The following is a 26,986-nucleotide window of genomic DNA, read 5'->3' on the forward strand; positions in this document are numbered from 1 at the left end:
TTACCTTTTCAGTAAAGGAGAATTAATTTTTAAACAATGGAAGTGAATGGGAGATGGCTCAGCAGTCAAGAAGATGTGGTTCAATTCTAAGCACCCACCATACCATGCAGGCTCACAGTTCTGGGGGATCACATGCCCTTTTCTGGCACACAAGTGGTACCGGACATACAAGCAGTCAAAATACTCATACACATAAAATAAAGAACGAAAAGACAACGGTGGAGCTTGGATATGACTGCGCTGAGTCAGGTGATGGGGAGGCCCCATGGTAGGTGTGTCAGGTGCCCATTAGGATGAGAAAATGACTAAGATCAGCAACTTAAAGGGGAAAACTTTGTTTTGGTGCAGATTTCAGAAGGATCAGGCTAAAAATCGTTTGGGCCTGCGGTGGGGCAGGACATCATGGTGGGAGTTGGTAGTGGGTCAAGGTCAGCTTCCTTCATGGTAGCCATTAAGTAAAAAGGGGGGGTGAGAGGAAGGTGTTGGGGTCCCAATATCTCCTCCAATGGTGTGCCCCCAATGGCCTGACTTCCTTAAGACTAGGAGTAACTTCTTTAGAGTTCTTCTATCTCTCAGTGACTAAGTGTTCAGGACAAGGCTTTCTGGGGATGTTTAACCACAGTGGCAGAGAAGGGTCATGAGAAGGTGCTGGTGTTCAGGCAGCTGCTCTTGCTGGCCAGAAGCTGCAGGACCACAAGGACAATCCCAGTGTTGCACCTTTCCCATGGATGTCCAGCAAGAACCAGGATGGTAATGCTACCTTGTCTTCTAATCCCTTTAAATATTATTCTCACTCAATTCTAAAGCTATTTTTTTTAAACCCCCCAGCCAGGCGTTGGTGGCACACGCCTTTAATCCCAGCACTCGGGAGGCAGAGGCAGGCGGATCTCTTGAGTTTGAGACCAGCCTGGTCTACGAGAGCTAGTTCCAGGACAGCCTCCAAAACCACAGAGAAACCCTGTCTCGAAAAACCAAAAATAAATAAATAAATAAATAAATAAATAAATAAATAAAAATAAAAGCCCCCAAACCTGCTCTGGATGGGTGATCTGTGGAGATGCCTGAGACCTGGAGCCTCCCAGCAGTAGGTGCCAGGGCTGTGAAGTGGACTAGGGCTCCTCAGATGGTGCCTGGCTCACTTGGCCTCCTTCAGCAAAAAAAAAAAAAAAATCAGTTAACTTTAAGAAGCAGTGTTGAGGGTACATTTAGGGGTGGGGCTGATCAGGTGGTAGCTGATGCCATCTTCTGCAAGGTCTGAGAGCCCAGCTCTCTTTGTGTGTGGCACCAGCTAGGGTGGGAAATTTTTAGCTTTGTGTTTGAGAGGAAGGGGTTTGTGTTTGGATGCTGTACCCAGGGTAAAGGAGTAGGATTGTGTCATACCTTCTTGTCCCAGCTGTGTTGAAGCAGTTGTTTTTCTAGGGATATGGTGACATTGTGTGGAGGTTTCCTCATGTGCCACCTGGGGTTCTCATAGGAATGTTGGGGACAGAGCTGTGCACATTATACTTTACTATTTGACACAAAACAGAATGCTTGTATAATAATGAACATTACCATGATGGTGTTTATTAGAGTACTGGGTCTGGAGGAAATATTACTGCAAATCTTTAAGAGCTCAGCCCTGAGTGTTTACCTACTTAGCCTTGTGATGCTGCATGCAACAGGAAATGCAAACCAAAATGGTTGCAGTGCAGCAGAGGGGTGTAATTTTGGTTCCTGAAGGAGATTCTTAGGCAGAATTTGTTTCAGGTTTCTGTGTTGGGGTTGGGAATGAATGCATGGTCACAAGGATCTGCTCTTTGGTCCTTAGGTCTTGGCTGTGGTATCCTTTGGCCCTCTCAGGGTAGCAAGACGCCATTGCAGCCTAATACCCTCCCACATTCCAGACTGTGTGGGCATCAGCCACAGCACCTGTTTGATTGGACCCACTCTAGGTACATGTGTCAGTCAAAACCATTCTGTGCGGCCAGGGTGCACAAGGCTTTTCTTAGCCAAGCCCTAGTAGTGTGTCTGTTGGTGTCCACAGGCCAGAGTGCTCTGGAGCCTCCTGGACTGAGAAAAGAAGAGGTCTCCATCTCTTCTGCCTGCGTTAAAAACCCGTAGACAGAAGAGTGGCTTGGGATAATAAGAATGTATTTCCCTTAGTGCTGGAAGTCACAGATGGTGTCTCAGTGACTGTGTTGTGAGGCCACTTCCCAGTTGCAAACTGCCAGCTTCTTATGTCCTTGGGTGGAGGGAGGGAACCAGGCAGCTCTGAGAGGCCTCTTTAAATGGTACTGAGCCCTTCCTGGAAGCCTGTCCCCATGGCCTAGTCACTCCCCAGTTCTGTCATCTTGGGAGCCAGGGTTTTAGTGTGAGAACTTGAGGGACTCACTGACATCACCCTAGGCAGGTCCAGGCAGAAGAGTTAGGTGCTGTTACAGGAAAAGGTAGATGGAGGTGGAGGGTATCTCCTGCATGAGTGACCCTCAGGTGTGACTGTCTTTCCTGTGTACTAGGCTGTTGTCAGGGAGAGGATACCTTAGGACCTGGGCTTGCAGGGAAGCTGTTGTCACTGGGGGCTTTGGAAGGAGCCAATGAGGAGGTGGCATGGCTGCATGACAGTCACTGAACCCAGTTTCCCCTATGAGCCTGTCACCTGACCTTCTTGCAGGGTACAACTTTTGGGCTGGTTCGCAATACACTTGGAAAGCTGTGGAGCCCCAAGACTTTCTGGTCCATTCCACACATTTGCTAAAATTTACTTTATACTTAAAACTTGAGCCTCCTGTGCATCAGTGAGGAGGCTGACCCTAGTCCTCTGCCAGGCAGGGAAGCAGCAGACAGACCCTAACTCAGTTCAGGAATCCCTCACAGCTGCCCACAGACAGAAACAGTCTAGGAAAAGGGAAACCACAGATCCCAACACGAACCCCTCACCACAGTGTGAGAGTTAAATCCAGAGAAATGTCAGGGATAGTTCAGCATTAGCAAGAGGGTGAATCCCAGGAATGCAAAGTTAGCTTGATACTAAAACAAAAATAAACTCAGTATAATGTTAACAGAAAAAGGAAACCCATGTAGCTGGGAACACTAATTGGCACTGATAGCAGGCATGCCTGTCTTCCAAGAGCATGGAATCCCTCAGCCACACCTCATCCAACCAATCAGCCTCTGGGAAGTGACAGGCATCCCCTCCCTGGTTCATGCTCACCCAAGCCCTGAGTCCTCCTTCCTAAGACCACATTTCTCTCTCCATTCTGTTCTTTCCTGTTTACCTCCCTCTGAAGCATGAGCTCCATGAAGGCAGAGATTCATGTGTATGCTAAACAGTGTCACAGATAATCTCACAAATACCTGATTTGGAGCTTTATTGTCCCTCTGAGGCCCATGGGTTCAGGTGTGGGAGTCTGCAGAACCTTTAGGAAGTTGTCATTGGGAATGTGTCCTTGAAGGGTTACTGGGACTCCAGCCATCCTGCCTCACCTGTGAGCATCTTCCTTGGTCTCCACAGACCCAAACCAAAAGAACAAACTAACTGTAGGCTGGGACTTCTGAAACCACAGGCCTAAGTAAGTGTCTCTTTAGATGCTGAATTTTGTAAAAGGTATTTTGTCATTGTTTTGAAAGGCTGACTGCTCCACATGGATTCAGTGAATAACTGACTGCTTTAGAGATTCCAGGAGGACCAGAGGCAGGGGGGAGCAAAGAGGAGGCAGGAAGGAGAGGAAGATCCTCAAGGGCATGTGATGTGCAGAGGGCAGCATTGGTAAAGGGATAGAGATGGGAAAGTTGGGGGTGGGTGGGGGGCTAGGGGGGATGACCTCTAAATTGAGGTCAGACTTCAGATGGTTCAGGCTTCTGTTTGTCTTTTGGCCTGGGGCAGTAACACCTGTTGGGCCTGAACCTGCCTGTGGGTGTGAGAATGTCTGTGGCTGCATTTTGGGGAGGCCTGAAAGAGGCAAGACATCAGGGTCAAGGTTCAGGGAAACATACTGACCTGCAACTCCTTTCTCTTGTGGTTAAGGGTCCTCTAGACATCACTGACAAAGGCCTGTCCTCAGCTCCCACCAGCATCTTGTCCCATCCCCCCTCCAAGAATCTGTGGTAGAGTACAAACCAGAGGAACTTTATCATCAGTTGAGAATCAATAGCCTTAGACATGGTAAAACAACTTAAAACATAGTACCACACAGGATTAGAAGGAAACGGGTGTGTCTTAGTCAATACTCTGTTGCTTCTATTGCTTGGAAGAGACACCATAACCATGACATCTCATAAGGGGAGCATTTAATTGGGGCTTGCTTACAGTTTCAGAGGTTTAGTCCATTATCAGCACACTTTCTCCAACAAGACCACACTACTCCAACAGTCATTCTAAATAGTGCCACTCCCTGGGCATTCACATGCATATGAGCCTATGGGGTCATTCTTAGTCAAACCACTACAGGGGGTAAACGTGTTGAGAAGTGCTGCAATTTAAATCTCTCAAAGGCCCTTGGTTGACACTCAAGTTTGGTCCCTTGTAGGACAAGTCTGTAGGTCTGAAAAGTGTCACAGCTCTCAAAGACTTCTAGAGTAGCAGGTTATCTGCAGGGGTGTGTGGTCTTGCTATCTGGGCATGGAGTCCCTGCACCTGCAGTTGCCCAGCTAAAGCCCAGAGGCTAGTTTGAATGAGCTCCCTGCTGAAGTCATAAATCTCAGGTGCTTTTGACCTCAGTCTCTCAAAGGTCCATCTCCAGCAGATCCTAAAGGCACTGAACTCTTCTAGTCAAATCTGCATCTATGGAGTCCATGCTGGGCCAAGCTGGTCCCTGACTAGCTTAATGTGGACACACAAATAGAGTGAATAATAGGACTAATCAGAGAAGAGCTGTCAGACCAGATGTGAGAGGGCAAAAACCTTGTGCCCTCCAAAAGATGGTCAGAACACATCATATTGGGACCCCATGTATCCCTCACAACAGTAGGTCTGTGTTCAGGAACCCTATCATCTGGGTAAGAGCTTTGCATTGTGTTCTCTCTGATCTTCCCTAGTCCTTAGCTGCTAGACTCTGTCCCCATGGAAGATGAGGATATGGTAGACTGTAACGCCTGTCATGTGTTCTTAAGGGTGGGCACACTGCTGACTGCTGGCTTTGTGTGCAGTCCTGGAGAAGTGCCCTTGAGGACAGCAGTTGATTTAACTCTGAGCAGAAAACCATGTGAACTGGGGTTTTGCTGCTATAGCTGCAAGGCAGGGACTGACTCCAGCCTTCAGGATCAGGACCTTCCAGAAACAGGAGAGCTGCTGTTCCTGCCTCTCTCTTTGGTGATCCGTTCTCTGCAAAATTGCTCTGCCAAGAACTGCTCTCACTGGCAAGCACCACCATGGCTTACTTTTAGTTGTGACAGATTCTAGCATGCCTGTTGTGTTGGAGCCTGAGCTGGCTGAGACTGAGGAATGAGTGCTGCCACTCTGCTCAGTGGCTGTCCTGCTCTGGGTCCTTGGTCACATTGTACAGATTACTCTCAGAGTGCAGCATGCCTGTCTGCTCTCCACCTCAGGACCATTGTGGACAGGTCTCCCTGCCATCACAGTGCCATCTCTGTGACATTCATCCCAAGGATTCCCTGGGAACCGCAGTAACAGTGAATACCCACTTAGCAGTCCCAGTGCCACATCTGGTAGACTCTGACATTTGTCCTCTGTTTACTGTGACCAGGGACTATTGCTGTCCTGTGTTAAGGAGCTGAGACAGTGACACCCAATGACTTCTCCACCATGTCTCAGGCTGTCCTGACTTACCTGCTGATGTGCTCACCTCCTTTCTCCCCCCATGTGTTTATGATGCCAGCTCCAAGTGCATAGGAACCCTGTGATTGTTGTCATTATACTTAGTGGTCTCTGTGTCCTGTGGAAGGATAGCATCTGGGTGAGTGTTCTGAGTTCATCCTGGATCGGCTGAGAGTCCAGTATTTGCTGCTCATGAGTAATGGAGAATTACATGAGTAACAGGCTGAAAACATTACATGGAAAATTCCAGAAGTAAACCACTCAATAAGTTTTAGATAACTGTCATAGCCAGGTGTGGTGATGCACACCTTTAATTCCTGCACTCATGAGGCAGAGACAGGTGAATCTCTGTGAGTTTGAGGCCAGCCTAGTCTACAGAGTGAGTTCTAGGACAGCTAGGGCTACACAGAGAAACCCTGTCTTAAAAAACAAACAACAACAACAAATCACTTTCATTACATTCTTATTATAACTTGTATTTTATTATGTTACCACTCTTCCTGGGCCTAATGTATAAACTAAAATTCACTACAGAGTATGTATGAGGGGAAGGATCGGACATAGATAGAGGCTGCAGAACCAATTGTGGTTTAACTGGGGTCTTGAACCTTCTGCCTGAGATAATGAGGCCTCATACAGTCCTGTGTATCTTGGACAGTGACTGTTGAATACTAAGGCTATGTCCAGGTGACCAATGTCTGGTTTATTTACCCAGTGGGGACTGTGTGCAGTAGCTCATATGCTCAGGTTGCAGAGGTCTGATGGTGGAAGGCCTTGGCTTGGCTACTTTCCTTCTCTGTTTTTCTTTTAGGTTGGTGTGTGAGGTGCCTCACCTCTGCTATGTGTTTGAATCTAACAGATTCCCAGATGGAAGCTACTGCTCTGGTTTCAGGGCCTGGCTGTTTCTTGCAGTATGGTTCCAGGAAGTAATCTTTCCTCTTTTTGTTGCAGGTCATCCACCCGGCCAGAGGTAGCCAGCATAGAGCCACTGGGCTCCAATGAACAGCAGTGCTCCCAGAAGGCAGTGGTACAGGCCCGCTTGACCCAGCCAGCCCGGCTGACCAGCATCATCTTTGCAGAGGACATCAGTAAGGGTTTCATGTGCCGTGGGAGATCTTTGATGGGGATGTGAGACCTCTACCTGGAGCCTAGGAAACACCTGTCCTGGCGCTTCCTCACTGAATTTGCAGCGTTTTACCTTGTGGAGACTGGCTTTCTGAACTCACAAATTAATACTTATTATCCTACATGCTCTTAACTGGTATCAAATCAAAATGAAGACAATTGAAACCATGCCTTTTCCTTCCCCATATTCGATTCATCACATTGCAGATGTGGAGTTCAGTTTTCCTAAGTGTCCATGGTGGATTGGTGCCAGGATCCCTTGGGATGCTATACTCCTGGGACCAGTCCCTTTTGTGTTCTGGTGCAGTGCTGGCTTAGAACTGTCTCCTGTATTCTTAGACCCAGTTCACACCAGGAGCCAAGTATTAGCCTAACACAGTTAACCTAGCCATCCAGACGGGAAAACTCTGGCTTTCTCCTTGCCACCTTATGAACCCACATTTAAAGCTATGTGGGAAAAAAAAGTCCTCCAGGAAAATCAAATTGTGCTCAGACTGTAACCACAAAGGGAAGTGGCAAACATGACGGCTGTCTCTTTGCATCTGCCAGTTCACCAAGATCAGGACTTATTGATGCTGGCTCCTTATAGTTGTTCTTTTGTTTGTTTTATTTTATTTACTTCTTATTGTGTGGATGATGTGGAGGGACATGTCCAGCACACGTGTGGATATAGGGGACACCTTTGTGGAGTCAGTTCTTTCCTCCCTCCTTCACATGAGCTCTGGGGATTGAACTCGTCTCCAGGATTGTGCAACCATTTTGTTGGTCTCCTTGTTTTACTTACATCGGCATTCCATAAGACTATCCACTGTATGACAAGGGGGATGCATGGATATAAGCACAGATTGTTACTTCCTCAAAAATAAGACAGATAACAGCATTACCTGGAGAACTCTCTAGTGTGAGAACAACTGTGTACAATACTAGTTATTCTAAACATTCTCCAGGCACCAGATAGAAGCACTAGCTCTATCTGTATTAGCCCACATATCAAGAACCTTAACAATTCTTATATTGTTGTGCTCAATGGTACATACCTGTAGTCCCAGCTACTCAGGAGGCTGAGGCAAGAGGATTGCTTGGATCTAGTAGTTCAGAGCCAGACTGAAATTACCTCAAAATGAAACTATGAGCCAGATAGAGGTCTGAGCTGTTTGTAGCACATCCAGTGTTTCCTAAGGACACAAGTTCAGTTCCTAGCACCCATGTCAGATGGCTTCCAACCACCTGGAACTTCAGCTCCAGGGGGATCTGAAGCTTCAGATGTCCATAAGCACCAACACTCCTATACATACACATACAAATACACACCCTACACATAATGAAAATATAATTTAAAGAACAATAGATTTTATATGCTGTGAGCCAACAAACCTGGGAATCTATGCCAGGTAGATTAAGCTAAATAAGTCCAAGTTGTTCTGTACATAAAACTAGTATTCCTAACACTGAGCTGAATCTGAACATGAAATGTTTAACACAGTGAAGGTCTGTGAGATAGCTTACTGGTAAAAATAATACTCAGCAGACTGGGCACATGTCTTTGATCCCATACTTGGGAAGCAGAGGCTGGTGAATCTCTGTGAATTTAAAGCCAGCCTGGTCTACTGGTCTACTTAGGGGGTTCCAGGACAGCCCAGGGTACAGTAAGATCCCATCTCAAAACAAACAAAAAAGGTGGTGGTGGTGGGGATAGCTCTAAGGATTCACCCTCTTCTGGCCTCCATGGTCAACTACACTTATGTGGCATACACACAGAACATATACATGTGCACGAATCAAATAAAAGTAATAATTCCATAGCAGGGTCTGAACATGTAGCTCAGTGATCCAGCACTTCATTAGTGGTGTATTGGCTTGTTGGCTACTGGAAATGGTGACCCTGGAGATGGGACAGTGGCTGGACACCATTCTCAGTGCTGACTCTTTTCTGTCCCCACAGCCACAGGCCAGGTGCTGCGCTGCGACGCCATCGTTGACCTCATCCATGGCATTCAAATCGTCTCTACTACCCGTGAGCTCTATCTTGAAGACTCTCCACTGGAGCTGAAGATCCAGGCTCTGGACTCAGAAGGTGACTGCAAGGGCTATCTTTGGCAGGCTCCTACCTTGGCCGTAGCCCAATTACTGTGCCCTCTCATGACTAGCTATGGCTCCAGCCAGGAAGGAGGAGCCACCACCAAGGGAGAAGTAGAGCAGGTAGAAACTCTCTCTGAGGTAGCTTGTATTTCCTTGGTGGCATCAAGCCTCAGCCCTCCTCATGTTCAGAGGTCTGGTCTGTGTGTGCAGATGTTAGTTGATTCTGAGATCAGTCTTGGTGTCCAGGCAGAGATGGTATTGGTACCTCTGTCTCAGGAGCTGACTGGGTAGAAGTGGGATAGCTGTCCACAGAGGTGATGACCACACTGGGCAGTAGGAACTCTTTTTTTTTTCTGCTCAATTTCCAGGCTGTTTTTGGTTTCCTAAGTACTCCAGACCTTCAATTCACTGTGTAGCTGAGGATGACCTTGGATTTCAGACCCCCTTGCCTTTGCATCCAGAGTGATGGAATTATAGATGTGTTCTACCACACCTAGTTTTCTGTGGTGCTAGGGATTTGAACAAAGGGCTTCATGCATGCTAGGCAAGTACTGTATCTATGAGCCATGTTCCCGATCCCTCATGATGCATCTTGATATGAGTTCTTCCCTGGATGTGGCAACCTAATCTTGCATATCCATTCTCTTGAACCATGAGCGGAAATAAACTAGTTTCCTTTATACGCTCCTTGCATTAGCATTCTACTATGACTAAATACCTGAAGCAATCAGCTTACAGTGAAGAAAGGTTTACTTTGGCCTATGGGTTCAGAAGTTTTAGTCCATGGTTGTTTGACCCTGTTGCTTTCCAGTATCCCCTGTGATAGCATGCCTCCACTCTCAGTGGTGCCATAAGCTGGCGACCAAGTCTTTGGGGGAATTCGAGATCCAAACTGTAATGCTCTGTCATAGATGTGTTCTGTTTACGAACTGAAAATGGACTGTCACAGAACTCCTTAAACATTCTCCTCTTGCAACCCAAGCAATTTTTATGTGGTCTCAGGCGTAATAAGAACTTAAAGTGGGCATCAAGTCAAGTTTTTACTCATAATAAACCATGCTTTTATTTTAAAGCAGTGCTTTTGTGTTTGTATAATTTAACCATTTTTAAAGATGAAAGCAAATTTGCATACTAACAAGATGGGTGTACTTGCTCACTTTTACATAAAGAATTAAATCCCAGTTGGGTGTTTGATACTGTAGGACACAGAGTATCTGCTGGGCTTTTCGGAGCTGATGGTTATTTTGATTTTTGAGGTCTGAATGCTGAGAATGCCACTTTGCATAGTGCAAGATGGGAGAAATGCATTAAGGGCCATTTCAGAAACCCCAAGCCAAAATTCACATAATGATTCCATGCAACTTTTAGTTGGGAACTCAAATAGCAATATTTCAAGGTTAGGGAGGGATTGAAACAGGCCAGCTCAGGCTGGCCTCAGACTTACTGTAATTGAGGATGTCTTGTACCCCTGTCCTTCCTGCCTCTACTGTACAAGTGCTGGGATTACAGATGTGTCCCACGAGGCCTAGCCTCATTGAGTAATTTTTAAAATCAAAATTATAATGCAATATAACCCCAAAGATAGACTAATTTGATATGTGTTGAGGAATGATGGGAAAATATGGAAAAGTCCTTGTTTTTTTTTAAACAATCATTTATTTACTTATTTATTTATATGTGCATTGGTGTTTTGTCTGCATGTATGCCTGTGTGAGGGTGTCGGATCCTCTGGGACAGGAGGTGCAGACAGTTGTGAACTGCCATGTGGGTGCTGGGAATTGAACCTGGGTCCTCTGGAAAAGCAGCAAGTGCTCTTAACCACTGAGCCATCTCTCCAGACCCAATTATAGTTTTTTTGTACACATATTAAATTTGTGTACACATACAAAAACATTACCTTTATAACTCATGGTGGTTTCAAATCTGAGTGTGATGGAATGCCCAATGCAAAGTGCTCATGTTAGCCAGATGTTGTTGCCCATGCCTTTAGTCCCATCCCTGGGGAAGCAGAGGCAGCAGGACCTCTGTGAGTTCAACACTAGCTTGTTCTATACATCGAGACCCTCTTTCAGGAAAAACAAAACAGAACAAAAAGCCTACCAAAGTGCACATGTTGCATGTTCAGAACCGAGACTATAGTAAAGTTGTGTGGTACAACATGTGGCATTACACATTTGAGTTTTGATTATTTTCTGGTCATTGCCCCCATGTAAAAATGTTTCACTGTTGTATTTTTTGTGGACTCCACATTCAGTCATGGTGACAAACCATAATTTAAGAGCTGGGAACTAAGACACTGCCCTTTTGACATGATGCTATTTACAGTGTGTTTCCAGAACAATTTCCCATCTCTCGTGTACCATGTGCATTGGTAAAATGCAACTGAGCATGCTCCAGATTCCCAGAGATACCCTCCTCCCTGTGCTTGTCCTCTACCTTTGGGATGGGGCCTGAGCCCAAGTCTTCACTGTCCGAAGCCCTGCATCTTACAGGTCTTCCTGCTCAGGTGTTCCTCCTCCCTGGCTCTGCTCAGGCTTCCCAGGTAGAACTTGCTCTTTCCTGCTGACTTCTCTCAGCCCTTGCTGCCCTTGGTGTTCAGGGCTTGTTTTATTTTGTTGAGCTGAGCTTTATTCCCACTGCTTCTGAACTTTGGAGCCAGTGAGCATTGGACACCTGTTTGTTCATTTGAGTTACATAATGTTTTCTGTGGCCCTCCTCCCTTCTGTCCTGTGGACTAGGGCAGAAGAGGTGTGTCCTCTGAAGCTTGAGCCCCTGGGTCTCCTGGTTTATATCTCTTGAGTGTGAGGCATTGGGGTCAAGGGTTCTGTGTGTTGTACACATGGTGCTTATAGCTAATTCTCTAGTGGAGAAGCAAGACTTTGGGCCTGTTCTGTGAGGCCATTTTGCCTTTTGCATTCTATAAACCTACAAGCCCCACCCCCACTTCATTTTTTGGGGTAGGCTTACTTGGTGGTGCCTCCCTATCCCTTCTTGTAGGGCTCTGGGCCACAGCAAGGGAGCCATTATATGGTTCCTATGGTTACATTTTGTCAGGAGGAATCAGTGTCCGTCCTGCCCACAGGATAGTTCCCAGAGAGTCATGTGCTCAGAAGGAATCAGGCTTGACTTATGCTTAAATCCTGCTATCTGGAAGCCCATAATTGTGGACTCTGGTTGAACAGTAGAGTATGTGCTGGTGACATGGAGCCTTAGCATTTCAGGTTGCTGCATCTTTGCCACTTTCGTGCATCCTGGAATGGCTTCTATGCCACCTTCCCCTGGCTCTTGGTTCCCTTTCCTCATTCCTGACCATTTGTATTCTACCTGTGGGAGTCTTGGTGGAGAGGGTGCATGTGTAGGGTAGAGCCATCCATTTAGGAAGGAAAGATGTGACTTTAGTTCTCTAGAGCCCAACCCAGGTAGGATGCCGGGTGGTGGTGCAATGGCTGGCAGGAAAAACCAGTAGTTGCTTATTTCTGGCCCCTTTGTGCCCCAAGTTGCAGGGCAGGTTTAAGGTCCCTCTGAGGGTCTGTTGTCACCTTTGGACATGTCCTCAGATGCTTCCATACCTTAGGAAGGGTCTCCTGTTTCTTTTCTAGCCTCCTGGCACTTTCCATTGCCTTTGAATGAGAGCCCCACATCTTGCATACACAGGGAGCCTGGAAAATCCCAGTCAGTTCCCCATGTACATCCTTCTGAATTGGTGAGACTTTTAGAAGCCCCATTAGAGTCATCACATCTGTCTCCTCTTCATCTTGGGAATGAGGGAGACAGGGTGGGATGAGAGAGGTGCTAATATCAGAGCCCAGGAGCCATACGTTCTGCCACAGACATTCTACCAGACAGGCCCCTTGTTGGGTGTCTATCTCCCCTGCCCTCCTCATAAGGCTCTCTTGCTCACTGGGAACACTTTCTGTCTCAAGATTTATTTTGAATTATGTTTATGTATATGTGTGGGTTTATGCACAGGAATATAGGTGCTCTTGGAGGTCAGGATATAGAGTTACAAGTGATTATGAGCCAACCATTGTGGGTGCTAGGAACCAAATTGAGATCCCCTCTAAGCGTAGTATGCATGGCTCTTAATCACTAAGCCATTTCTGCAGCCCACTGGAGACACTTTCTTGAATTGATTCAATAGATCCATAGGAAAGAGTTGCTGTTCCCATTTTATAGTAGAGCGAACAGGTCTGGTGTGACCAGGAGGAACTCTCAGAGTACTCACAGATATGCAAATGACCATGGTCAAAGGGGTAGACCACCTATTAGGTTATCATATTTTATGGCTGGTAGTGATTGTATAACCTAAAGGAATAATAGGATATCCTCTTGTTTCCATCAGCATCCTGCAGTGTCATCCTGAGGGAGCTTAAACGGGTTGGGCTGGGCTATATGGGCACACCATGGTGTGGCAGGGTCGGGGAGGGTTCCTGTGGTCCCAACTGTGTCACAGAAAGAGGCTAGATTGTGAGGTGGTATCCACCTTGTCTCTGGGGTGTGGAAGAAAGGGCTCTGTCCCTATGCAATGAAAGCAGCTGAGCTGATGGGAGGACCTCTGATGTCCTTTCCATGCATGTTCAAGGTGTGGATTTCAGTATCTGCCTCATGGGTATTAGGATGACAAACTACTTTGGTCCAAGGGCTTCCTGAAAGTTTTAGAACCATAGCTTTTTGTCTGTTCAATACCTCCCTGTATCTTCATCCATTCTGGATGAGGCTTATCTGCCTCTGGCCAGTTGTCCTGAGGTGGAAAGATACCCAAGGAACTTTAAGAAGAGCCCCACCCCGTCTAGTCTCCCCTGAGAAGTAAAGGCAAAGGCCACCTTTCCCTGGCCTTTTTGCTAAGTATGGTTTGATTTGGGCTTTAAAAACAAATATTTATTAGTTCAGTCTTTATTTATGTATCTCTGTGTGCCTGTAAGAGTTTACGTGCTACACCACCTGCATGCAGGTGTCCACAGAATCTAGAGGACGTCAGATCCCCCAGAGCTGGAGTTACAGGCAATTGTGAGCCACCTGATGTGTGTGCTGGGAACCAAACCTGGTCTCTTGGAAGAGCAGTCAGCACTCTTAACCTCTAAGCCAGCTCTCTAGCCTCTGATTTGGCCTTTGAAATCTTGGGTGGAGAAGGTGAGATTCCAGCATGGTCTGATTAAATAAAGATCCTCTTGTTTTATGATTTGGGTCTGAACTGTCTGTCATGGGCTCGTGTTGACTTGGACACAGGTGCAGGTATGCTCAGAGATGTGGCCTGGGGAAGGAAGTGGGTCGTGAAGGTTCTGATTTTGTCAGCTGATGGCTTCAAAATGTGATGAGCTTTTGAGAGGGTGCAAACTCAGGAGATGCGACCAGGCTGAACAGGCCCTTGGGAACATGTTCTTATGTTCTATATCTTGTCACTATTTCCTCCCTCTGTCCCTGATTTCTTGATTCCAAATCTTGCCTTGCCCTCCCTTTGTGACTCCTGCTGCTGAAATACACTCCTATGCTCCTGTACCTTAAATGGAGGCATTCTCTCTTCAGGAGATGGCAAGGAGGGGGATTAATGACTTGGGTCTCAGTGGCCTCCTAAGGTATCTACACCTACAGAGGGTTCAAGGTTAAGTGGGGAGGGACAGGCCTGGGTTCAAATCTTGTCTCAGCCCTTTATGGTAAGAAGCAAGTACCATCCCAGCAATCCTTTGAGCCTTAGTTTTCCCTTTCTGAAATGGAGGTCATGGTGTGTGCCTTGCAGGAGTGTGGTGCTGAGCACTGTGACTCATGTAGTCAAAGTTGCCATCTCCCTGTCCCTGGACCCTAGGGAGCAAACTCATGCATTTCTGCTTCTGAATTCTTTTATAGGGAATACCTTCAGCACCCTGGCAGGACTGGTTTTTGACTGGACAATTGTGAAGGACACAGAGGCCAATGGGTTCTCAGACTCCCACAATGCACTACGGTAAGAGGCTCTGTGACAAGGGCTGGCTACCTTTGAGTGGATGCAGGAAATTGGAGGTCTTTAGGTTTCCTCCTATCAGTGAACAAGCCAGGGTACCTCCCAGGTGCTCACAGTGACTGATTGGGGAAGAGAGTTTAGTGCCTCCCAGACATTCTGGCAGCCTCTGTGGCTCACTGTGGTGTATTCTGTGGGAACTTGTCAGAGAAGTTGGGCTATCTAGGTGAACAAAGAAGACTCAGGACTCTGGAAGGCTGTCTTGGGGTGCAAGGAGCAAGTGGGTGGCCCTAGAGGGAAGTGCTTCCCTGGTAAGCAAGTTAAAGGGGAGGCAAGTTCTGGCTAAGAAGACAGGCCAGAAGTAAAAAAAAAAAAAGTTTTTAGGCTGGGTCTCCAGCTTGGAGTACAGACAGGCTCATAACGTGTCAGAGCATCTGGACTTATTACACCCCTCCCCCAGCAGCCATCTGGCCTGTGCCCACCTCTGACCTTTCCACTTTCCAGCCAGGGAAACTGAGGTTTGGAGAGTGTGGACCTGTTGGTACGTGGCTGAGTTGGCATTTGTACACAGATCTCTGTAGACCTCAATGCTTTATCCAGCATTGAGCTGCTGAACCTGTGCTGAGTCAAATGTATGTTTGACAGAATGAAAAAGTTCCTTCTGGGACAGCAAGGGGGCTTGGTGGGCAAAGGGGCTTATCACCAAGATGACCTGAGTCCCCAGGTCATCCTGCATGGTAGGAGGAGAATTGACTCCTGCCAATTGTCTTCTGACCTTCTTACGTGAGCTGTGACACATACACACACCCCCCCCACACACACACACCCCACACACGGTGGGATGGTAATAAAACAAAAGAAATTATTTTTAAGTTTCTTTCCAGAGACATACTCCTATTTAAAGCCATGGTTGAAAACTGTCTGTCTTTTGGCTGGAGTGGCAGTGGAGTGAATCAGTGTAAAACCTACAGAAAATGCCAGTGTAGCGCTGAAAACGTTTCCCTAAATTGCTTGAGGAGCAGTGCCAGGGTGATGTCCTATCACCTTTGATCATTTTACTGTGCTTTCACGATCATTAGGATATTTTCTTGAGTGTCTACAATACAGTTATCAAGATCAGGAAATTGGGGCTAGAGAAATGGCTCAGCAGTTAAGAGCATTGGCTGCTCTTCCAGAGAACCCAGGTTTGAGTCCCAGCACCCTTGTAGCTCACAGCTGTCTGTAACTCCAGTTCCAGGGAATCCAGCACCCTCTTCTGACTTCCACAGGCACTACATGCACACGAGGCACAGATAAACATGTAGACAATACAAAATAAAAATATTTAAAAAAAAATCAGGAAATTCACCCAGACGCATGCTTCTTCGAACTTAGAATATCACCCCAGGGTCACACATTGCACGCTGTAACTTTTCATTTTTGTCTGTCATTCTTGGCCTTTCTTTGACTTTCAGGATCTTGACACTTATGAAAATGACAGTCAAGGTGTTATGTGTGTGATGCTGGCATGGGACCTAGCTAGGTCTTGTGCATAGTAGGCTGCACTCTGTCACTGAGCTGTTGGATGATAAACCACAGCTTAGCACAGTGCTGGGTTGATTCTAAGGAGACTGCAAGTGTGTCCTGAAGGCTGTTCCGTCTTGGGCAGAGCAAGCAGGGGGCTTATTGTGAATTGCTGGCTGAAAGAAAGAAAGATAAAGCAGGGACCCCAGACGCCAGTCCTACTTGGTAGCATGCTCTCAGGAGTGTTCACTGTGTGACTTATTTGCTGAGCTGGATGACCCTCTTTGAGTTGGGACCTTAGGTTTGCCTTTTAATGTGACTTTTCCCTGTGGACCCAGATGATTGTCTCAAATTCCAGTATATGTCACCGCGGATGGGTCTTGATATAGTGCCCATTCCCAAATCCAAGTATATTCCACAGAGATACTGCAGCTCTGACTCAGACTGTAGCAAAGATGTGTTTCTAATGTTTCCAAGCAGTGTGATTCGTGGCATCAGCACCTTATTCCAGGGTCTAGCCCTCAATAGGAGATCCTGATAATGGTAATGCCACACTGGGTTCTGGGAAATTTCATGTTCAGGTCTTGTGATGCATTCCCCTTTCAGAATCCTCACCTTCTTGGAATCCACGTATATCCCGCCTTCCTACATCTCAGAGATGGAGAAGGCAGCCAAACAGGGCGACACCATCCTAGTGTCTGGGATGAAGACTGGAAGCTCCAAGCTCAAGGCTCGCATTCAGGAGGCTGTCTACAAGGTGGGCCTAGGTTCTACTGTGCTGTCCCCACAGTGGGGTAAGGGTGACAGTGGACTACAGAATGGGCCCTAGGGTCTTATGATTTCTGTATTTTTCTATTTGTTTGATTGTGTGAGCCATGGCATAGGGAAGGGAAGTTGAGGCTCCAGAAGTCTATAGCATCACAGAGGTCACAGCATCTGCTTCTCAGTTTTGAAGGAATTACCTCATTTCCAGGAAGTGCTCCCCATCCTGATTCAGGGGCACACCTGCCATCTGAGACTGGCTCCATGGCCATTTGTGGATGGTTGCATCTTCCCACTTCTCAGTTAGTAAAAGGCTTTTCCTACCAGCCTTGCTAGGCAGCATATGCCCTGAGTCCAGACCTGTGTAGGCGACTGGGGTCCTGAAGCAAATCTATGGAGATGGAAGATGGCCTTAAATCCACCCAGAACAGTCTAGGTCTATTGGCATTTCTGTCAACAAGCATCATTTCTGCCAGTAGTTTTCTCCGACAATGGAAGCCACAGCTCCTGGGGAATCTGACACCCAGGATACACTGGACAGGACACCCTGTCATCTGTCTGCTAAGTCTCTCAAGTTGCTTCCTGAGGTAGGGGCTGAGGGATGGGCTGGGGAAGAGACCAGGGAGTAGGAACTGAGGATACATAGTACTCCCCCTTTCAGGTCATTCTGAACCTCTGAGCATTTGTGAAGGGAGAGCTGGCAGCCACAGGATCTGTAGACATTGCTCCTGGCTCCTCTGTTTTCTTTCTGTGTAGTTATTGTCACTTTAAGTCAAGATAGAACACGAGTAAGTTACAGTGAGTAGTCATATGTTTTTGGCAATGACAGTTTTGAGTTTTCCCTGGTGCCATACCTGTGGGGTTCTCCTGGGGTTTAGGGTATGGGGTTTATCTGTGCCTGTAGAGACATACTGAGAAGTCAAAAGATAAAACAGAGTTCTGGGGCTTTAACTGTACCTGAGCTGTGTACCTAGTATTGGCCAGTCCTGGGGTCAGTCCCCAGCACTGTATAAAAATAGAACAAGTGGGGCTGTAGAGATGGCTTAGTAGTTAGAGTGTTTGCTGCTCTTAGAGAGAACCCAAGTCCAGTTCTCAGTACCTACATCAGGTGTCTCAAAATCTAGATACAAAGTATCTAATTCCCTCTTCTGGCCTCCATAGGCACCCACACACTTGTGGCATACACACACACACACACACACACACACACACACACACACACACACACACACACACACACACACACACACGTATATGTAATTTAAAAGAAAATAAATATTAAAAACGAAAACAAACCAACAAAAACCTACCATGGGTTGAGGAGATGGTTCAGCAGCTAAGAGCACTTGCTGCTCTTCCAGAGGATCCCGGTTTGGTTTCCAGCACCCACATTGCAGCTCATAACCATAACTCATAACTCAAAACTCCAGTTCCAGAGGATCCAACATCCTCTTCTAGTGGGAATGAGACATGCCTATGGTGCACAGACTAAAACCCATACACATTAAGACACACATGCAGACTAAACCCATACACATTAAAACACACATGCAGACTAAACCCCGTACACATTAAAACACACATGCAGACTAAACCCCATACACATTAAAACACACATGCAGACTAAATACCCATATACATTAAAACACACATGCAGACTAAAACCCATACACATTAAAACACACATGCAGACTAAAACCCATACACATTAAAACACACATGCAGACTAAATACCCATACACATTAAAACACACATGCAGACTAAATACCCATATATATTAAAACACACATGCAGACTAAAACCCATACACATTAAGACACACATGCAGACTAAATCCATACACATTAAAACACACATGCAGACTAAAACCCATACACATTAAAACACACATGCAGACTAAACCCCGTACACATTAAAACACACATGCAGACTAAACCCCATACACATTAAAACACACATGCAGGCTAAAACCCATACACATTAAAACACACATGCAGGCATCCCACCATTACCTCACAGCCAAAAGAGCCACAAACCTTTCTTACCCACAACTCCCCTGCCCCCATTTCCCACCCTACCTCACTCTCTTTCTCCTTTTCTCTGTGCTAAGAATGTTCGCCCTGCGGAAGTCAGGCTGCTGATCTTGGAGAACATCCTTCTGAATCCAGCCTATGATGTTTACCTGCTGGTGGGAACATCCATTCGCTACAAGGTTCAGAAGATCAGGCAGGGGAAGATTACAGGTACATCCGTGACTCAGATGTCATGTTAGATGCTTCCTTCTTACCTTTAAAAAATATTTTATATCTACTTTTTTATGTGTGTTGGAGGGGGTGGGGAGGTGGGGGTGGGGTGTTGGTTCTATGTTGACGCAGTACCTGAGGAAGCCAGAAGAGGGCAATGGATCCCCTGGAACTGGAGTTAACCAATATGGTAGTCAGCCACTATGTGGGCACTGGGAGCTGAACCTGGGTCCTCTGTGAAAGAAACTGAATTATCAGCCACTTCTCTTTTCATTACTGTGATAAAATATGTGGCACATGAAGTTTACCACCATAAAGTTTTTGTGTGTGCAGATCAGTGGCATTATATTCCTTGGTAGCATTTTGTAACTGTCACCACCATCCATCTCCAGAACTTTCCCATCTTCCTCATTAAACACACCCCATCCCTCTCCCTCACACTCAGCACCCACTAACCACTGCCTAATGAAGTTGGCTGCTTTGGGGACCTCAGTTACATGTAATCCTGTGTGCTCGTTCTGCGATTGGTCTTCCATTGACTGTGTCCTCAAGATCCATTGCCATCTAGAGCGCATCAGATCACATTTTATCCATCTGTTTGTCTTTTGACGGTTGGCATGGCTCCATCTTTTGCTTGTTAGGAAGAGTGTAATGAACATGGGTGTGCTTATAGATAGTTCCTGCTTTCAATTCTTCTGGCTTCATTTAGAGCAACTCCAGAGCTGTTGGCTCACATTGGGCCAGGTTGTGCCCGTGGTCTGCCTCTGACTGGTAAGCAAAGTTGAGCTTTGTCTCGAGTGGGCCATTTCTGCCCAGGATTCGAGAAAACCATGGCTGACAGGAGTGGAGCTATTCTGCAGATTGTATGGTGCTGGGTACGTGTATTTTAGAAGGTGAGTGTGGATGAGCTGGTCCTCCTAGGAATCCTGACTATTTAGTTCACAGGTGCGGGTGTGTGTCGTCAGAACACAATGCTCAGAGAACCTCAAGACAAGTATGCTGCATTTAGTTGCTTCACTTAAGGGCTTTGGCCACATGTCTCCACAGGTGACCACCAGAGTGGCAGGGCAACCCTGGGGTGGCATTTAAGAGGCTTGTTACCTATTAGCGACTTAAGGCCTCCAGTTTCCTACATTGAATTCTAGGTTGAACGTCAGTTCATTGATGGGGACCTGAGAGGTACCACATCTGTGAGCCACCAGCAGTGTCTGGTTAGTCATCCTGGGTGGGGATTGCTTGGTCCATTTGAAGGCCTCTACTCCCTGCTTCGGTACCCAGTTCTCTGAGGGCAAAGATGGAGGGAAGCAAGCTTGTGTTTTGTGAGTGTCTGTCGCATGCTGAGCAGGCAGCATCAGCCTCCTGGTGTCCAGTCATGGTTAGGATGCTGTACAAGAGGATGTGCAAAGGTTCTGTCAAAGCTTGATATCACCTTTGACTCTAGGGAAGAAGTTCTGGCAGGACCAGGACAGTTCTAAGACTGTGGCGAGGTTTCTGGGACCTTGGTGAAGCAGTTAGAAGTGGAGTTCCGAGGTCACCGATGTGACATCCTAAGAAGGATCGTGGTGGTGGTGGGGTGTCTTGAAAGGCCAGAGAACACAAACAGGCTTGTATAAAATTCTGCATGAACACAGATGCTGACCAAAAATGCCTTGAAATGCTGATCATTGCCTTGAAGGATGAGGACCCGGAAAGGGTAGTGTTGTAGTTGTCTTCTGAGCTAAGCAGCTGGCATCTTGGGACATTCACCTGTGCCCCTTGCAAAAGATCATCCCAGCTGGGTTTGCTGACAATTTACATATCACATAGAGAAGTATCCAGCTGCTCCCTGCCACCTGGTTGCCTTAATTGCAGGGGCCTACAGAGTGCCAGCATTCCTGCTGGGTAAGGCTTTCCAGGTGTGACTGACTGGGGAGGAGTGCCCCTAGCCCTGTAAGCAACCCTTCACCTAAGCTCTGTCAGGAAGTGCAATAAATTCCTCAGGTCCCCAGAGTGAACTTTGGTGGAATTGTTCCTCTGTTTGTCATTGGGCTCTTGGGAGGAGAGGTGGCTGTTGCTTATATTACCCCTGAGCAGGGATTTTAGCTATAGGTGGACATGCTGACATTGTCTCGCTAGGACTGAGCACCTCTGAAGCTCTGGGCATAGTTCTAAGAGCTCTTCCTGTTAGGATTCAACAACCCTGGGAAGTGAGCTTCTTGAAGACCCCCTGGTGTAGGCAGGGACACAGGAAAACTTGGAAGCCACAGAGATATAGAGTCCGACTGTGTATTGTCTTTTTGACATTGTCCCCTCAAAATAAAGTCAGAAAAACAAGGATAGTGGCTGGGCTTTCTAGTTCTCCCACCAATAAGGTGGAGATGGTATACTTCACAGGGTCCATGAGAAATGTCACTGCCCAGTTTGGGAAAGGAGGGAGAGCTAGCACGGTTGGGAGGCACTGGACTGGCATTTTATCATAAATTATCACCCAAGTTCACCCTTTGCTTCTTGACTGCAGACATGTGTGACCAGCTGCTTTACATTTTCACTGTCATGGCTCTCAAACTGTGAGTCCAAAACCCTTTCCTTCTCCAAATTTCTTTTGTTGGGCCTTTTGGTGATTAGCTACATATAACATAGCCTACATATAACATAGTTCATGGCCCAGAGAGTTAAGCCTACCAAAGGTTCAGAAACTTTGGAGATTAGGTGACTCACCTGCCATAGAAATTGAGGAGTTAGAGCCCACCAAAAAGAGGTGAGTGTTCTCATCAGTTGGGCACATGCCCGTGTGATGGTTGTTGGTGTTGGCCAGGCTGGGAGAGGCTTCTAGGTTGAATCCCAGGGAAATAGCCTGCCCAGCATTGGTCTACCAGGAACAGAGCACACAAGTGGAGACTCTGCTGTTTTCTTCATATGGTCCCCCCCTCCCATCACTGTCCTTTTGGGTGTTTTCATCATGTTTAGTCATTGGCACATCTTTTAAAACTCCAGAACTGGATTTAAACATTCTGTTTGGAAATTAATATCCAACTTACATTAATTGACATTTTCTTCCATAAATTTATAAAGTCTAGAAAGTGGGGATTTTACTGAGACTTTCACACTAAAGAAATCTGTGACTGGCCATGATAGTGTCTCTGATCAGGCCCTCAGGAGGTTGAAGCAGGCAGATCATGAATATAGATGAACCTGGAGTAAAATACATCTTCAAAGATAGCCTGGGCTATGGATCAAGGCCTTGTCTGTAGTAGAAAAATATGAAGATTCACTGAAAGTCACCAAAGAGGCACCCCTTCTCAGTCAGGAATTCTGAATTTACAGCCACTTCTCAAGATGAGCTGTTTGGCTTGAGTCTAAATGTTGATAGTTTAGATGACCTACATGAACCTTCTAGTTATGTATATGGATGATTTGCCTGTGTATATGTGCTCCATATATGTTCCTGCAGAGGGCAGAAGAGGACATTAGATACTTTTGCACTGGCATTACCGATGATTTATGAGCCTACATGTAGGTGCTGGGAATGAATCTAACCAGTGCTCTTAACCAGTGAGCTACCTCTCTTGCCCCATAACCTAATTTATATATATATATGTAGAGTGTGTGTGTGTGTGTGTGTGTGTGTGTGTGTGTGTGTGTGTGTGTGTGTGCGCGCGCGCGTGCGTGTATGGTATGGGTGTTTTTACATGTTTATCTAAGCACCACTGTATGCCTTGTACCTTTGGAGGCCAGAAGGGGGTGTTAGATAGTTGTGAGCTGCCATATGGGTGCTAGGAATTGAATCTGGGTCCTTTAGAGGAGTAGCCACTGCTCTTAACCACTGAACCATCTGTCCAGCCCCAGCCTTCTGACACAAAAGAACAGGAACTCAGGCTTAACCAGCAAAGTGCCTCTGAGCTGCATCCCCAAACCAATATCCTTAAAATTCTGATATGCTCTCTCCACAAGGGTTGTGCTGGGGTGTGTATGTGTTATGGGTGGCAGAATGCAGTTTCTGCATTGTGTACTTTTGTAGTGCTTCTAGGCGAACACTTGATGCAGACTCATGTGAGCTATGGCCATGTGCTTCCCTACATTGTTCCCCCTGTGTTCAGCACATTCATGGGATTTCTGATACCAGAAGAGTTTGAAGTTCTGTTGAAAGTTCTTTTCTTACCATTCCATGTGGATGTTAGCTTCTGTCATATCACTTACATGGAAGTTTTCTTGTGTTTTATTTAGGATTTGGTAGCTTACTGTGTTATTCAGGTTGGCCTTGATCCTGAGTCCTGGTGAACCACAACCATCCCTTCATTTTTGTATTGCCATTAATGACTACAACAATCCAAAAATAGGTCTCTCTTCCTCTTCCTGGCTGGTCTCCACTGGGCCCCTCACTTAGGTTCCGGAGTCTTCTGCTGTACACTGTAACCCAAATCCATACAATAGCTTACAAATTCTCTCAGGCTGCTGTACTTTTCCAACATTATATCCTGTAAAGGGTCCCCAAACAGTAGCCAGGTCCTGTCACTCCTCAAGGGAAGTCCATAGCTTTGTCGTTGTCCTGGCTAGTGTTTTGTCATCTGGGAAGAGGGAACCTCAGTTGAGAAAGACATCTCCATCAGGCTGGCCTGTAGGCTAGTCTGTAGAGCATTTTCTTGATTAATGATAGATATGGGAGGGCCCAGCCCTGTGAATGGTGCCATTCCTGGGCAGGTGCTCCTGGGTTGTATAAAATAGCAGACTGAGCAAGCTATGAGAAGCAAGCTAGTATGCAGCATTTCTCCATGGTCTGTGCTCAGTTCCAGCCTCCAGGTTCCTGGCCCAACTTTTCTTATGATGGACTATACACTTTTGTGGGGAGGGATAGCTGGAGAAATGTCTCAGCAGTTAAGGGCACTGTTTCCTCTTCCAGAGGACCAGGTTTGATTCCCAATGCCTATAAAGTAGCTCACAAACATCTGTAACTCTATTTCCAGGTGATTGACTCTTCTGGCTTCCATGGGCACCAGGTATCACACTGGTGCACAGACATACATGCAGACAAACACCCAGACACATAAATTTTCTTTTTAAAGTTATAAATTGAAATAAACCTTTTCTCCTTCTACTTGCTTTTGGTCATGGTGTTTATCACAGCAACAGAACACAGACTAAAACAGTCCTCAAATGACCTTTTCTATTCCAAAAGGGGGACACAGAAAGGAAGGATGGAACCGAAGCAAGTCCAAACCCAGCAGGCCCAACACTCAGTCCTGTAATTCAGCTTCACCATTCCATACACATGGCGATTGTTTGGCTGAGCTCTAGTGGGCTTGAGCAACCCTGGGCCTGTAGCCTTCCCATTGGTATTCCACATAGCCTGTCTCTAGGGCTGGCTCTACTTGTTACCTACAGCTTCCACCCTCCTAGCATCTTCTGACATGAAGTCTCCATGACAACTTAGGCTGCATCCTTACAACTTCATTCATGCACTGTTTTCTCAGGTCTCCACAGCTTCCCATTAAATCTAGGCAGAAGTCTATGTGACTCCTTAACTCTCACACATCTTACATTCTGCAGGTTTGCTAAACGATGATCTGCTGCCAGCTCTAGCAATAACTGAACTGAATTGGCCTCAGCTGCTGTGGCCTCTGAGTGCCTAGGCAGTAGAGCACAGTGAAACAAATCCACGGGGAAACACTAGGGTGTTTCATGGCCATACAGTAATACACCTGGAGGGCTTCTGTGAACATGTGCTATTGAGCCTTGCCCCAAGAGTTTGGTGCAGCAGGTCTCAGACATACATATCCTCTATACCTGCATCCCTTGCCCACATGAGGTTCCAGGTGATGTTGATAGTTTTAAGTATTTTACTCTCAGGACCTATGGTTCAGAAGCAAGTCACTGGGTACTTTTTGGAGCACATAAGAGATGCAGAAGATAGGCAAGTTGCCTCTTTTTTCAAATCCCCTTAGGCACCTTCACTGACCATATTCCACTCCAGGTCAAGAAGGGGTACATGGCTTCAGCTCTACTGACAGTGAGCGAGTGGCTGGTTAGGACCCACTAAGGATGCAGGGGAGAGAATGTTAAAGTGGTTAGGCTTGGAGGCAGGAGGTGCTGGTCTGCTCCTAGCTAACTATAGGTCTATGTCTTAGTCGATATTCTGTTAGATGAAATACTCAAGGCTGATCCTTGATGTAACTAGAAATCTGGAGGTTCAAGAGCACTGGCTTTTGCTCAGCTCTGCCTTTTGTTTGCAGCCCCCTTGGCTGTTTTTCCTCAAGGCAGGTGGATCGTGATAGCACCATGTGCAGCAGGAGATTGCATGGTAAGAGGGAAAGCCAAGAGTTCATGAGCTAGTCTTGCTGTTTTGTGAGTTCAGTTTTTTAGGAGCTAACCAGGGTTCTAGACCTGCCTTCATTGCTTTCAAGGCCATGATTCTAGTGACCTAACCACCTTCCCCTAGGCCATATGTTTTGTTTTTAATTTATTTTTCTAGATTAAGTTTTTAAAGCTCTCTCTCTGTGTGTGTGTGTGTGTGTGTGTGTGTGTGTGTGTGTGTGTGTCTTTGTGAGTTTATGCATGCAGGTGCAGGTATCAGTTTCCCTGGAGCTGGAGTTGCAGTCAGTTGTGAGCTGTCCAAATGGGTCCTCTGTACCCTTAATCACTGAGCCATCTCTCCAGTCCCCAACCATGAATTTCTCTCTCTTTCTCTCTGGGGGTGGAGTATGTGAGCATGGGGTATGCCTGCCACTGGTCTAAGAACAACCTCAGGGTTGGTCCTCACTGTCTACTTTAGTTGAAACAGGGGCTCTTATTAGTCACCGCTACATACTCCAGGCTAGCTGATGTGCAAGCTTCCCGGGATTCTCCTGTCTCCCATCTTGCCATAGGAATGCTGGGATTGCAGGCACATGCTACTGCTCCTTGCTTTATGTGGGTGTTGGGATTTGAACTCCTATCCTTGTTCCTTACTCAGCTTTACCAACCGAGTCATGTTTCCAGCTCCAGTCCACACCCTTTGAAGCTTACCAGACTGTGGGCTAGTCTTGTAGCACATGAGATTTGGGTTCTCAAAGCTGTGGAAGTCATGGCAGACCCTGAGCTAGCTTCTCACCTGACTTGCTCAGCCCTGTCTAAAGTGAGAGTGTTAGTAGTCCTTGTTCCAAGAGTTGTTGAGGGAGGACATAGGGAAATTGGTCATGAGACACCTAAGCAAGCCCTGGGGTACCTTCACCTTGGAGTTAACTCTCATTTTCTCTTTCCTGGGAACTGAACTCCTATCCAGCAGTTGTCATTCAAATCAAAAGTGCTTATGTTCTCTGCTTAGATATTGGGTTTCCCAGAACCTGTGATCTCCTGGGGAATTGTTCTGTGCCCTGGGCTTTTGTTGGGAAAGGTATTTTTATACAAAATAGACATGGGGATGCACAGAAAGTGGTCAGGGCACGAGTCATTCTTTGGGATAGACAGCCTTTTTGGTAATACCAGTGAGAACCCCACTTGAGCCCAGATACAGAGAAGAGCTTGCTTACTTAAGGGGATGGCCAGATGCTCACCAGTGTTAGCATTCTTCAAGCAGCTGTCTTGATGGCAGGTCCCAAGAGTCAGGGCTGGAGATAGCTGTATTGGTATCCAGT

The 26,986-nt window shown here is 46.5% G+C and overlaps 1 protein-coding gene across 1 annotated transcript in view; it reads left to right on the plus strand.

Annotated features, from left to right (window-relative positions):
• Nucleotides 1–26,986, plus strand: part of Nup210 (nucleoporin 210) — a 92,241-nt gene that overhangs the window by 5,745 nt on the left and 59,510 nt on the right. The window contains exons 2-6 of the mRNA XM_027428873.2: nucleotides 6,707–6,843; nucleotides 8,823–8,954; nucleotides 14,801–14,897; nucleotides 17,001–17,151; nucleotides 19,268–19,400. Of these exons, the coding sequence (XP_027284674.1) occupies nucleotides 6,707–6,843; nucleotides 8,823–8,954; nucleotides 14,801–14,897; nucleotides 17,001–17,151; nucleotides 19,268–19,400 (650 nt within the window). The remainder of the gene's footprint in view (nucleotides 1–6,706; nucleotides 6,844–8,822; nucleotides 8,955–14,800; nucleotides 14,898–17,000; nucleotides 17,152–19,267; nucleotides 19,401–26,986) is intronic.

The sequence above is a fragment of the Cricetulus griseus genome, chromosome 8 (assembly GCF_003668045.3).
Source record: "Cricetulus griseus strain 17A/GY chromosome 8, alternate assembly CriGri-PICRH-1.0, whole genome shotgun sequence".
In the NCBI taxonomy this organism is placed as follows: domain Eukaryota; kingdom Metazoa; phylum Chordata; class Mammalia; order Rodentia; family Cricetidae; genus Cricetulus; species Cricetulus griseus.